The sequence below is a fragment of the Neoarius graeffei genome, chromosome 11 (genome assembly GCF_027579695.1).
Source record: "Neoarius graeffei isolate fNeoGra1 chromosome 11, fNeoGra1.pri, whole genome shotgun sequence".
Lineage (NCBI taxonomy): Eukaryota > Metazoa > Chordata > Actinopteri > Siluriformes > Ariidae > Neoarius > Neoarius graeffei.
In genome coordinates, this window is record NC_083579.1 from 19,049,341 (window position 1) to 19,062,892 (window position 13,552).

The 13,552-nt window shown below is 43.7% G+C and overlaps 1 protein-coding gene across 5 annotated transcripts in view; it reads right to left on the bottom strand.

Annotated features, from left to right (window-relative positions):
- itsn2b (intersectin 2b) overlaps nucleotides 1-13,552 on the bottom strand; it is a 149,355-nt gene that overhangs the window by 7,594 nt on the left and 128,209 nt on the right. For all 5 annotated transcript variants that reach the window (XM_060933563.1, XM_060933568.1, XM_060933566.1 and 2 more), the window contains 2 exons: nucleotides 8,328-8,434; nucleotides 4,811-4,994 (listed from right to left, as the gene is read on the bottom strand). In XM_060933563.1, the coding sequence (XP_060789546.1) occupies nucleotides 4,811-4,994; nucleotides 8,328-8,434 (291 nt within the window). The remainder of the gene's footprint in view (nucleotides 1-4,810; nucleotides 4,995-8,327; nucleotides 8,435-13,552) is intronic.

The window sequence follows — 13,552 nt, forward strand, 5'->3', positions numbered from 1 at the left end:
GTAAAAAGAACTGTTGTAAAGAGAAAAGGGGATGTCTCACAGTGGTAAACATGGCCTTGTCCCAACTTTGAGATGTGTTTTTGTCATGAAATTAAAAAAAAAAAAAAAACAAAACCTAATTTTTCCTCTTTAAATGATGCATTTTCTCAGTTTAAACATTTGATATGTCATCTATGTTCTATTCTGAATAAAATATGGAATTTTGAAACTTCCACATCATTGCATTCCGTTTTTATTTACAATTTGTACTTTGTCCCAACTTTTTTTGGAATCGGGGTTGTAACATCTGTTTAACTTATAACGTGAAAGTAAGGTTAATAATACAAACTTAGATTACACATTTTTCAGTTTTACTCAAATTAGGGTGGTGCAAAAATGAGTACACCCCATAACAGAAACTACTACATCTAGTACTTTGTATGGCCTCCATGATTTTTAGTGACAGCACCAAGTCTTCTTGGCATGGAATGAACTAGTTGGCGACATTTTGCAACAATCTTTTTCCATTCTTCAACAATGACCTCTTTTAGTGACTGGATGCTGGATGGAGAGTGATGCTCAACTTGTCTCTTCAGAATTCCCCATAGGTGTTCAATTGGGTTCAGATCAGGAGACATACTTGGCCACTGAATCACTTTCACCCTGTTCTTCTTCAGAAATCCAACAGTGGCCTTAGATGTGTGTTTAGGATCATTGTCATGTTGGAAAAAGTGCATGACGACCAAGGGCACGGAGTGATGGCAGCATCTTCTCTTTCAGTATAGAGCAATACATCTGTGAATTCATGATGCCATCAATGAAATGCAGCTCCCCGACACCAGCAGCACTCATGCAGCCCCACATAAGGACACTGCCACCACCATGTTTCACTGTAGGCACCATACATTTTTCTTTGTATCCCTCACCTTTGCGATCCCATACAGTTTTGAAGCCATCAGTTCCAAAAACATTTATCTTGGTCTCATCACTCCAGAGTATAGAGTCCCAGTAGTCTTCATCTTTGTCAGTATGGGCCCTGGCAAACTCTAGGTGGGCTTTTTTGTGCCTAGGAGAGGCTTCTTTCGTGGAAGAGACAAGTTGAGCATCACTCTCCATCCAGCATCCAGTCACTAAAAGAGGTCAATGTTGAAGAATGGAAAAAGATTGATGTTGCAAAATGTTGCCAACTTGTTCATTCCGTGCCAGACTTGGTGCCGTCATTAAAAATCTTGGAGGCCATACAAAGTACTAGATGTAGTTTTTGTTGTGAGGTGTATTCATTTTTGCACCACCCTAATTTGAGTAAAACTGAGGCCCTGTCCACACGGCAACGGATTCAGGTGAATCCAATAAAATTGTTTATCGTTTTGGCCTGGCATCCATACAGCACCGGCATTTTGGGTGCCCCAAAATGAAATCTTTTAAGAATGGGTTCCAGAGTGGAAAGATCTGGCAACGGCGCCGTTGCGAAGTCGTCTGGATGAGTAGAACGGATTTGTTTACGATGACGTCACAACCACATGTGCTTCACGCCGGGTAGAAGTGTAACGAACTCGATGCGAGATGTCAACAAATCCTATAACTTGGTTCATGAAACGCGCTTACAAAATATTTTCACTGTGAATATTTATTGTGTAATGGTGCAAAGTGTGAGAGAGAGAGAGAGAGAGAGAGAAAATAGCCCTTAGGGCAGAGTCAATCCCACCAGCAAAAATAGGGAAAAAAAAAAATGGAGCGATCCCACCTCTTCAGATGTTGGTTTAAGTCCTACAATACATTCCTCAAAAAGGGCATAGAACAACAAATTAATCCATCAACGTGTAGCATTCAATTTATTCCGGACCATTAAAGACGCCGCCTTCCGCGTAGAATCATACATCATCCTCGCAGCCATATTGGATGGGTCAAAGTGGAGATGCCTCATTCATGTGCTGCGTTTAACTGTACCAACAGGTTTGTCGTCCAAACGAGATCACATGGGATTACCTTTCACAGGTGAGACTGGAAAAATACTTTTCATTGTATTTGGTCATTATAATGTAATTTTACGAACAGATTTTTCTGACTTTGTGGCTAATATGAAGTCTCGCGCATAATAGTTTATGCGCATGCGTCCTTACTTCTTCTATTGTTCTGGTGTCTCCGAAGGGACCGTCTTACAGCGCCCCTAGAGGTGTGGCATGTGTATTGCATCGTTTTCAGCAAGCGTTGCGTTGCCATATGGACCTGATATTTTACTGATCCGTTGCCCATGTGGACGCGATATTTTTTTTAATAACATCTCGTTGCCGTTGTCGTGTGGATGTAGCCTGAAAAATGTGTAATCTAAGTTTATATATTAACCTTACTTTCACCCAAGTTAAACAGATGTTATATTAAACTGTCTTTTCAACATTTTGGAAATTGTGTTCATTGAGATATTGTTTAAAATGTTACTTTTCAAAGGGGGTGTACGCATTTACGCTGAGCCCTGCATGTCCATAAATTAAGTGTAATAAAGTGGAATGAGACAGGGAATAAGTATTGAAGACATGAAGAAAAGGTGGTGCAAAAAGGCACAGAAAGCCAAGAAACCAGTTGAAATCTGTCAGTATTTAGAAAGCAACCCTGCCCCCAATCAGTACAAACTAATATCAGCTGGTTTAGTCCTAATTGATGGCCTATGAAAAGGTCTCTCATTACCAAGGTGTCACACACATGAAGCATTTCATGATGGGTAAAAGCAAAGAGCTCTCTCAAGACCTTCGCAACCTTATTGTTGCACAGCATACTAACGGCATTGGTTAAAGACGCATTTTCAAACTTCTGAAATGTTCCAGCGAGCACCATTGGGGCCATTATCCAGAAGTGGAAAGAACATCATTTCACCATAAACCGGCCACGACCAAAGTGCTCCTCGCAAAATTTCTGACCGAGGAGTCAAAAGAATAATCAGAAGAGTTATCCAAGAACCAAGGACCACTCGCAGAGAGTTTCAGAAAGACCTGGAATTAGCAGGTAGAGTTTTATTTATTTATTTAGCTTTTGCCATAGGAAGATCTATATATGTACATGGCATGGGAAACCACAACAGCTTGCGCCAATTACAGTGGCCCCATTATACCAAATTTGCATGTCTTTTTTAAACTGCGGGGGAAACCGGAGCACCCGGAGGAAACCCACGCGGACACGGGGAGAACATGCAAACTCCACATAGAAAGGCCCCTGTCGGCCGTGAGGTTCGAACCTGGAACCTTCTTGCTGTGAGGCGACAGTACTAACCACTACACCACTGTGCCGCCCAGTTGTTTCAAATAACACAATAAGTAATGCACCTCAACCGCCATGGCCTCTATGCACACTCACCGTGCAAGACTCCATTGCTGAAGAAAAGCATGTTGAAGCTCATTTAAAGTTTGCTGCACAACATTTGGACAAGCCTATGAAATACTGGGAGAAGAGAGTCTGGTCAGATGAGACCAAAATTGAACTCTTTGGATAGGATAGCACACACCATGTTTGGAGGAGAAATGGCACTGCACATCACCCCAAAAACACCATACCAACAGTGAAGTTTGGCGGTGGGAACATCATAGTGTGGGGCTGTTTTTCAGCATATGGTACTGGCAGACTTCATATACTGTAATTGAAGGAAGGATGAATGGAGAAATGTACAGAGACGTTCTTGATAAGAATCTGCTGCCATCTACCAGGATGCTGAAGATGAAACGAGGGTGGACATTTCAGCAAGACAAAATGATCCCAAACACACAGCCAAGGAAATTCTCAATTGGTTTCAGAGAAAGAAAATAAAGCTGCTAGAATGGCCCAGTCAATCACCCGACTTGAATCCAATTGAAAATCTATAGAAAGAACTGAAGATCAGAGATCATAGAAGAGGCCCCCGGATCCTTCAAAACGTGAAGACAGTTTGTGTGGAAGAATGGGCCAAAATCACACCTGAGCAATGCATGTGACTAGTTTCTCCATACAGGAGGCGTCTTGAAGCGGTCATTACCAACAAAGGCTTTTCTACCAAGTATTAAATAAATTTCACTAAGCGTGTTCAATACTTATTCCCTGTGTCATTCCACAGTTAATTCATGTACATATGTTTTGATTTCTTTGTATGTGTGAATTATTTGGGTTGTTAGACATCTGGTGAAAATTTCATGTCAATAGCCCCATCAGAAATACATTTACTGAGAAAAGTGTTGATGCATTCAATACTTATTTTCCCTGCTGAAAATTACAAAATCTTGTGTCTGTATATCCCAATATCATGATACCCTAATATCGTGTCCAAAAACTCAAGAACCATTGAGAGTAAAACTGCATATACTAATTTATTATTTACAGCACACTTACATGTTCACCCTTAAACTCTACACATTTTCTCGTTGGTGAATCATGTTTTTATGGATTTTGTCAATATATTTCGATGGACATATTTGCTCATCATATTCCCATTGGCTCCTGATTGTTTGAACACCCTGTAGAATATATAAAGTTATTTAGCCTTCAGTAGATTAGCAGAAATCTTGTTCACTTATTTTTTTTTCTCCCTCTTTAGCCTACATCATTCAGCACATTTCAAGAGTGCTTCATCTGGAAATAACATTGTTAAATCATTATCCTGTATAGAATAACATGAACAGTTTCAATTCTTTTTTTCATCACTGCACATCATACTGGTATACCCTACACTATTTATGTATTTATAAATAAATAAATACATTTAAACTTGCTGTCCTAATTTCAGCTGTATAATCAATATCACATTTTAGTTGACCGCAGATGCTAGATGAACACATTGTGGTGAACACTAATAAGTTGTTCAGCTGTCTTGTACCTTGAGGAAGTCTTTGAATTCTGGCTCCTGGTCAGTCTTCTGTTGCAGCAATGCAGCAGCATTTAGTTGGCAGCTGCAGAAGCGAATGTAGGCCTGCATGTGAGAGAGTTCGGTGGCGAGGATGTCACCTATCATCTGCACAGGCATCTTTTCTCCTCCCATCTTCTTCCTCGCTCGGAGGGCTCTGATCCACACAGGAAAAAAAAAGCCAACACCAAGGTGAATGAAGAAATTCAAGTCATTATGCTTCGGTATATCCAACAGCTTAAAGGAGATATGCAGAACCATGGCCTCTCTTTCGTTTATAAATGCCTTGAGACCTCAAGAATGGCACAGAAATAGTTTTAAGCATTAATAAATCTAATATAGTAATTCTTACAATTAAAGTGCTGATGACACGTTTTTGACATCTTTGGCGATGTTTTATAACATAAAAAGTAATTCCCGATGATCCATATATTAATTCACGAAGGCGCCTATTTTACAAGTTATGATTAAAAAACGCGGCTATTTGGGCAAATTTGACGGGGCTGCAGCACCCAGGAAACGAATGAAGAGAAGGGGCTATATGACGTCAGCGAAAGAATCTTCCTCCTAACTTACCAGTTTGTTGTTGATGCGAGAGGTGTTCAGTTTATCATTATTAGTATTATACATTATTTTATTTATATATATGTGTTGTTATGCCTTCGCGTTGTGTTGCCAGCTTTTGCTCCAAAACTCACAAGGATGGGGTAAGTTTATTCAAGTTTCCCAGAGATCCCGAGCTGCATGCGAAGTGGGTGAAGCAAGGTCAGGCGCATTCGTGACAAGTGGGAGCCCTCACCAACATCCGTCCTGTGCTCTGAACACTTCGATTTGGATTGCTTTGACACCCTTCCCAGCTTAAAGGAATCTCTTGGGTGTGCAGTTCAGCACAAACATGTGTTACTACCATCAGCAGTGCCTACAGTATTCCGGAAGGGGTCTACTAGTAGCTATGCCGGATCCAGCAGTCGCCTGGGACAAGGCGACTCCTCCAAAGACAGTCCAACTGTCAGAACATGTGTTGAGAAACGACATACGATAAAAGGTACGTAGAGCTATAGAGTGCTCCGACATGATGCTAAAAATAGTAACCATGCGGTCTGCGCGGCCATCTTGGAAGTGACTCGCTCCAGAGCGCTCATAGAGTACACATTTATGATAATCATAAATGTAATCATAAAGTCGGTGTGATATCAGTCATGTATTTGCTTGTGAAAGCTTGCACTGTCTTCGATGGTGTTGGATGGTTTGTTTACGTCTTCTTAGTACTAATACAAAAAAAACTGATCTATGGGTATGGGCATCATATCGCCTAGTCTTCCTCCTCACTTGCTGGTTTGTTGATGTGACAGATTTGTAGTAGCAGTTGTAGTATTTTGCCTTTGCATTGTGGTCTCTTATTGCCAAGTTGAAAGAATTTGTTTCTCAAAGCAAACACTGAGGGAAAGCTAACTTGGCCAGACAAGTAGGCTACAGATTGTCATTTGCTTACGCTGATGTAGGTTATATCAAATATTTTGCTTCATTCAAGGATAAAACTAAGAAGCCATAAACTAGAAGACGTGCCTACCAATATTATCCTAAATGTATCACGGATCAGGCATAGTCGTAAGCTTATTATGTTAGCCGTTTGCATGCTCCATTAGGAACTATGTATTCAGTGTAGCATACGGCTTACATGATATAAGCAGTGTTTACACATGCAAGACAACAATACACATTATTAAAATATTGATTCCGTAACATTTTGAACAAATACGGGTTGACCTACCAATCCTTGTTATCCAACTTTGTGGTGTTCAATGCTGGGCTGTCTGCCTGTCCGCTGTCCATCTCGGGGTCGCTCTCAGATTGCACAGTAACAGGTTCAAACCTGTACGGTTGGATGCACCCGTGTTCATCATCACTTGATTCTTCCGATCTATCCCACTCACAACACAATTCTAGACTCCCAGAAGAGGAAGAGCTAGAGAGAGTTCACCGGCGTTTTCATGCGCCATTTCCATTGAGTAGACAGCCAGTGAACCGCAGCGTGTTCTTCCGCTGACATCACAACATGGCCGCGAGCCACGGACCCAGTTTTCTTGCGCTGTGCAATTAAAAGTTGGATATTCGCGTAACAGCTTCTTTTCACGTAATTATAACAGAAACCTAACATGTTTGCCATGTTGTATAGTTTATTTAAGAAATTGCATAGAGTCATGTTCGTGTCATCAGCCCTTTAAAGTGATTCATATAGGTAGCAGTCTGAGTGAATGACCTTGACGTCTGTAACGTCACAGCAGGAAGACTCTGTTTCATTGCCATTTCCACTATACTAAAACACAGCGCTGACTGCAACTTCAATCCTCCATTTTGAGCCAATTTATTACCATGCCACGTAGATGTGTTGCTGGCCAGTGCAGCAACATGACAGAAGGTGGATTTGTGTTACATTCATGGCCCAAGAATGTTCAAACTGCAAAGACTTGAGCATTTTGCAAGAAATTCACGGGCACATTGGGCGCCTACGTTGGCAGAGAAACATCGGGTTTCTCCTCTGCTCATTTTATTGAAGACTCGTACGAGACCTCTGATCTGTTGAGGAGCGTTGGCTATAAGCCCGTATTGAAAGAGGGTGCAGTACCAACAATTAAATAAAAACTACAAGAAAAGGAAAGTATTTATTTATTTTTTTAAAAAGGAACGCAAGTTCAGTTGCACCATTTCTCCCGGAGCGTGAGTCGAGGGCTGTTGGTAAAACCCGGGATGGAACAGGACGTGACACATCGCTCAGGCAGTGACCTCCCCACGGTTGTTGCCAAAACTGGTGACATCCCATCCTTTAGTAATTGCCTGAGCCGAGCAGTAATGGAGTACTCAGTATGGAGAAAATGGAGAATGAGTGGAGCAGCTGTCCAATTTCTCCGCTGGATATTGCTTCCATCTCGCCCTTATGTGGAAGAAGCAAATGAACAGAGAACTGAACGAACAACTGAAAGTCAGATTGTTTCAAAAATACTCGGCCACCAGATTGGCCTTCAAGAAGTGAGAACATGGACAGGTGAGCTCCGACTCTCATTTGGATACAAAACAACAAAAACACCACGTTTACCTGCATTTAGATTAATACATGTAATTTGTATTGTGTATTTAAGTTACCGGTATAAGATTGTTTCAGTTCATCTGATTATTTAATTTATATGACTTTGGTCTATAGCTGTCAAAGGCCTCAGCCTTAAAACCAGTTACCGCTGTGATGTTTTGCACTCAGGGCTGGCTGGCTCAGCGGGGCAGCTCAAATGCCAACTTTGCAGTCAATTTTAACCCTCAAAAAATATACATTTTTAATTCCCATTTATGCAGCATACAAGAGTCAAGGATGGAGATACTATCCACTCAAATTTATTTAAAAATAAAGGTTCTGCGTATATCCTTTAAAATTATACTATTATGCTATGTTCAGTACTGAACATCAGGGGCAGCGCTGAGCAGCATGTGTTAAACATACTTGAGCAGCTTTGTGTTGGACATGATGAGCTCTTTCCAGTTCACAAAAATCATGTTCATCTCCGCTTCTTTTAACCGACCTGACTCAGACATTGGCTTGTGGAACACCTGCAAGAAATTTAAAAAACAACTCACAGTTATATTATGAGCACACCTCACCTTGTTTTAGCAAATCAGTATTTTTTCCTCAAACAGTACAATTGTAATGGATAAAGAAACCCTCTGGTCTCTGTATTACAAAACAATAGCTGAAATAATTTAATGTTTTTATGTGTATATTTGAGATCATTAAATTTTAAGGAACTATCTACAAATGTCCATAAATATTTATATATTGACAGTTATTTTAGATGGTTACCTTAGTATATTGGAGTTGAAATAAACAGTGAATGTAAGCTCAAAGCACACACTTTCAGCTTCAAATTGAGGATAATTTTGGCCAAAATCAACAATCTGGTAGACTCTTCAAGTGAATTTAATGTCCTGAAACCACACTTTTCCTTGTACAAAGCAAAAATCATGTTGATTAACCATGTGTTTTTGAACCATAGCTGATCCAAAAGGTCATAAATTAATGGAAAATCAATAAGATTAGTTGATTTTCATGGAATCTGCTGAGACTGAACCAGAAGATCCCGATGGGGTGCGTGACGTCACATGTTATAATCCAGGTATCAATTTCGTTTCCATGCGCAGCAGTGATTAGACCAGTCTCAATATGGAATTACGTTTTGGAAATAATTCTGATAGTGATTGGGATCCTTGTATGTCAGATGAAGGGGCACAAGATTATCAAGGATATTCTGGAGATGGCAGTGCACATGTTCCCAGCGGTTCTGGGCTCTCCCTTTTTGTGTCTCCTGTGTACATGTACTTCTGCAGACCGGTTGTTCAGAATTGCGGTGCCAGGTCTTAATTATTTTGACCTTTAAAAGTAGTAAACAGGCACCCTTGTCAGACATAGTGGTTCCCAACTTGTTAGTTGTCAGGGGAACCGACCTCCTCCCTGTTGTTGTGCACGCGCTGTGCACGTGGACTGACCAATCACCCGTTGTTTGTGCACACGCTGTGCGCGTGGACAGGGCATCTTACAACACGCCAACTTCAGACACCCTGGCGCCACTGTCCATATATAAGATGCGCACAAACATCGAGGAAAACACGGCACACATCAGACGGGGACTCCATGCAACACCTGCTTCTCATCAGTGAATATTTGGATCCGTTTCTCTCTTTCTCTCTCTCTGTTTCATTTCTTTCTTGCTTTCTATCTTTCTATCGCGGACGTGTCAGGATCCAACGTCCATCATTTGTGCCGTGTGAGCATTCCGTGCGTCCTTGAATGTAAGTTGTTTATTGTTGCGTAGCTACTGTGTTGTGTGTACTCGCTATCTGTAACTGTTACATGTGGCGGTAAGGCTAGCGAGTATTTCTTCTCTTTTTCTCTCATCCTGTGTCTGTCTATTTTCTTACGTGTTTGTTCTGTTCTGTTCAGTAGCCATGTAATGATAGCGCTTGTCTTCTCGACCGCGGTCTGTTACGGGAGCACATTTCATTATTAGCCATTGCCGTGTTGGGAGTGTAGTGGTGGTATGTACAGTTCATAACCGCGCCACATATTCTAACCTTCTATGCGCAATACAGCGCGGGGCAGCGCTTAAAGGAGCCACGCTCCCCTTCATTCAGCCGACACACACTGTCTCTTCATGCGGGTGTGACTCGCTGTAAGCAGTTGCACCACGCACCTTGGTAATGATAGCTGCTGTAGGCAGCTATCCTCATCCTCCGTGTACGTTGTACACATTGTACATATCGTGTATATAGTCAGTATCTAGTGTGTTGTGTTATTTATTATGGGGTGTAAGTAGCATTCATTGGGCTTTACATTGTTTTACTTATATAGTATTCATTTGTGTGTTTTACATTTGTATTACATTGTATATAATTATTATTCATTTGCGTTAATATATATATTTAATGCGATGTGTATTTGTATTTATATCATTGTTATTATTTACATTATTGCTTGTGTGTATATTATTGCTCATGTCTTGTTGTATTTGTATTTTATTCTGTTTTCTAGTAAAACCACGGCTTACACTGTTTCTCATGAGTGGACATCCATTAATTCCTGTTCTAACCGGACAGCCTGGGTAGCTTGCTGTATACCTGAGCCAGTGTCCCTCTTATACAGTCCTTTACCCTGTCCATCACCGGACACCCATTTTTTATACCGGTGTTACAGTCGACTAGACCTGCTGGACATCGGTTTTCAAGGCAAGGCAAGGCAAGTTTATTTGTATAGCACATTTTATACACAATGGCAGTTCAATGTGCTTTACAAAAGTAAAAACAAAAACAGTAAACAATAGAGAAATAAAATTACATAAAATTATTTTATTTTTATTCTAAAACAATTAATTAAAAGAATTAAAATAATTAACAGAAAATAATAAGAATTAAACCATAGTAGAAATAAAATAATAAAATGAAGTAGAAATAGGAGAAAAAAAAGAAACCAGCAGAATAGAATAAAGAATAAAACAGAATAAAGTTAAAATTAAAGTAAATTTAAAACATGCAGAGAAAGTAAAAATTATAAAAAAAAAAAAGAAGACAATATTAATTATTTAACAGAAAGCATCTGAAAACAGCTTGGTCTTTAACCTAGATTTAAAACTGCCAACCACAGGAGCATTTTTAATGTCCTCTGGCAGTTGGTTCCATAGCTGTACTGCATAGTAGCTAAAAGCTGCTTCACCATACTTTGTTCTATTTCGTTTCTCCTGACCGCCAGAGGCGGTGCTTTCAGCACATGGATATCCATCACACGAACGTGCAGGTCGAGTAACAACAAAGTCACATGTGACCTGGGTGACGCCACCCCGTGACCCCGGCACAAAAGACCGGTGAACCCAGGAAGTGACCTCTTGCATCTTCTCGCGTTTGCAGGTTGCGAGTTGGATTGGAATTTGGACAAAGCGCCGTGTTAGTTTCGTTACCCGTAGGGTTGGGGCTGTGCTTACGCATCCCCCAAGAAACTGCGTTAAGGCCACCAATTCTTTTTCTCTTGTCGTTATATTCGTATTGATTTGTTACTCCGTTAAGCTGAGTGCTCTCGCTCGGTGGAGTTAGCTGATTAGCCCTCCGAGGCGGTGTCCTCGCCGCTGGAGGCCGGCTTGTTTTCGTTCAGGTAAGCGGTTTTCATTCATTTAAATTAAAGCAGTGTTTCTCGCCGCTGTTTGTTATCAGTTCTGTGGCGCACGGCGCCTTATCTTTGTTAATATTATCGACCGCCTTGTTTTGTGTAGCCTTGCCTCCGGCCTGCTCACGGGCCGGCTGTCTTGTGTGTGTTGTATTCGTATTGTTTTGTTACTCCATTAAGCCGAGTGCTCTCGCTCGGTGGAGTTAGCTGACTAGCCCTCTGAGGCGGTGTCCTCGCCGCTGGAGGCCGGCTTGTTTTCGTTCAGGTAAGCGGTTTTCATTCATTTAAATTAAAGCGGTGTTTCTCGCCGCTGTTTGTTATCAGTTCTGTGGCGCACGGCGCCTATCTTTGTTAATATTATCGACCGCCTTGTTTTGTGTAACCTTGCCTCCGGCCTGCTCACGGGCCGGCTGTCTTGTGTGTTTTAGCGGCGTATGATGTCTTCTCACGCTAGTGAGTGACTGTTTAGTTGCGGCTGTCTTTTAAACCCGCAGCAGTAGGCTCGTGGTTCACGAGGTCCGGGTGCTCCCGCTTAGGCCCTCGCACCATTTTTTTTTTTCCCCTGACCACGGGTGTGTTCGCCCGGTCGTTTTTCGTTGCCGCCTGATTGTTTATTTTGGGATACTTACTTGGGGTGTTCTCGCCCTATTTTTTAAGTTCCCTTCTGCCAGCCAGGTGTCATGGACCTATTCTCTTGCTGCACCAACTGCCGGGCCCCCCTCGAGCCGGAGGACGGCCACTGCGAGTGCCCCTTGTGCCTGGGTATTGATCACCTGCGGCAGGGGCTGACGGACATGGCCTGTGCAGACTGCATTTGCCTGAGCGTGGCTGCGCGGACCGCCAGGCTGGCTCGGATGGATCCTCCGTTTGACATCCCCCGGGCCTCAGAGGGACAGGACATGGTGCCGGCTGCAGCAGCGGGGCCCAGCAAGCGCCGTGGGGCTCCCCCACGCATCTCCGCTTCCAAGGCGAAAAAGAAGCGCTCGGGCGATTTGGCTCGGAAGGTGGAGGTGATGTCCGCCGAGCTGGAGGAGATGAAGGCCCTGCTGGCGAATCTCCAGCCTCCGCCACAGGGCAGCAGTGTTCCCGCAGCCACCCCATCTGCCTGGCAGCCCGACCGTTCGCCATCACCACCGCTTCTGTCACCGGCCGTTGATGCACGCGGCCTGGATGAGCTGTCGATCCAGGCGTCGGAGAGCTTTGACTGCGGTGGGTCTGACGGTCATGACTCCACCTCTCCGGCCGGTTCCCAGGCCACCAGCCATGGCACCGTCGGAAGGCGGCTGCTCATCCATCCAGCCAACGCTGAGGGCTGCATTGGCCCGTCTGGGGTTGGACACGCCCCCGGTGGCCCAGCATCAGAGCGCTTTCTTCAGAGGCTCCACACAGCCTTCCTTGTTGTCTGTTCCGCCCTCGGCCCCATACATCGAGGAGTTACAGAGGTGTTGGGCGGACCCTAGACGCCTTTCCCACCTCCCTAGTGACTGCAGGGCCCTGGCAGCAATGCAGGACGCTCCTACCTACGGCCTCCAGCAGATGCCCAACATTGAGCCCTCCGTGGCTGCCCTCGTCCTTTCGCCCAACGAGGCTCTGCGGCCTGACGCCCGATGCCCCCGCACTCAATGCCGTGCGACCGACGACCTCATCATGCGGGGATATGACACGGCGGCACGAATGGGTCGTATTGACAATTCCATGTCCCATCTGCTGCTGGCCCTCGCCCAGACGCTGGAGGGGACGAGCGCGGCATCACAGGAGCTGTGCGACGCGGCTCTCCAGGCCTTTGCCTACTCGTCGCGGGAACTGGGCCGGCTGATGTCGTATCTCACCCTCGCCCGTCGGCAGATATGGCTGGCGCAGTCCCCTCTGGCCGAGCCTGACCGGCGTGTGCTGCGCTCTCTCCCTGTTGTCCCCGGGGAGCTGTTTGGCGAGGCCGCTCAGCAAGCCCTGGACCGGAGTGCCCAGGTCGTCCAGGCGCGACAGCAGTTCGCTGGCCTCCGCCAGGTCCACCACCACGGCAA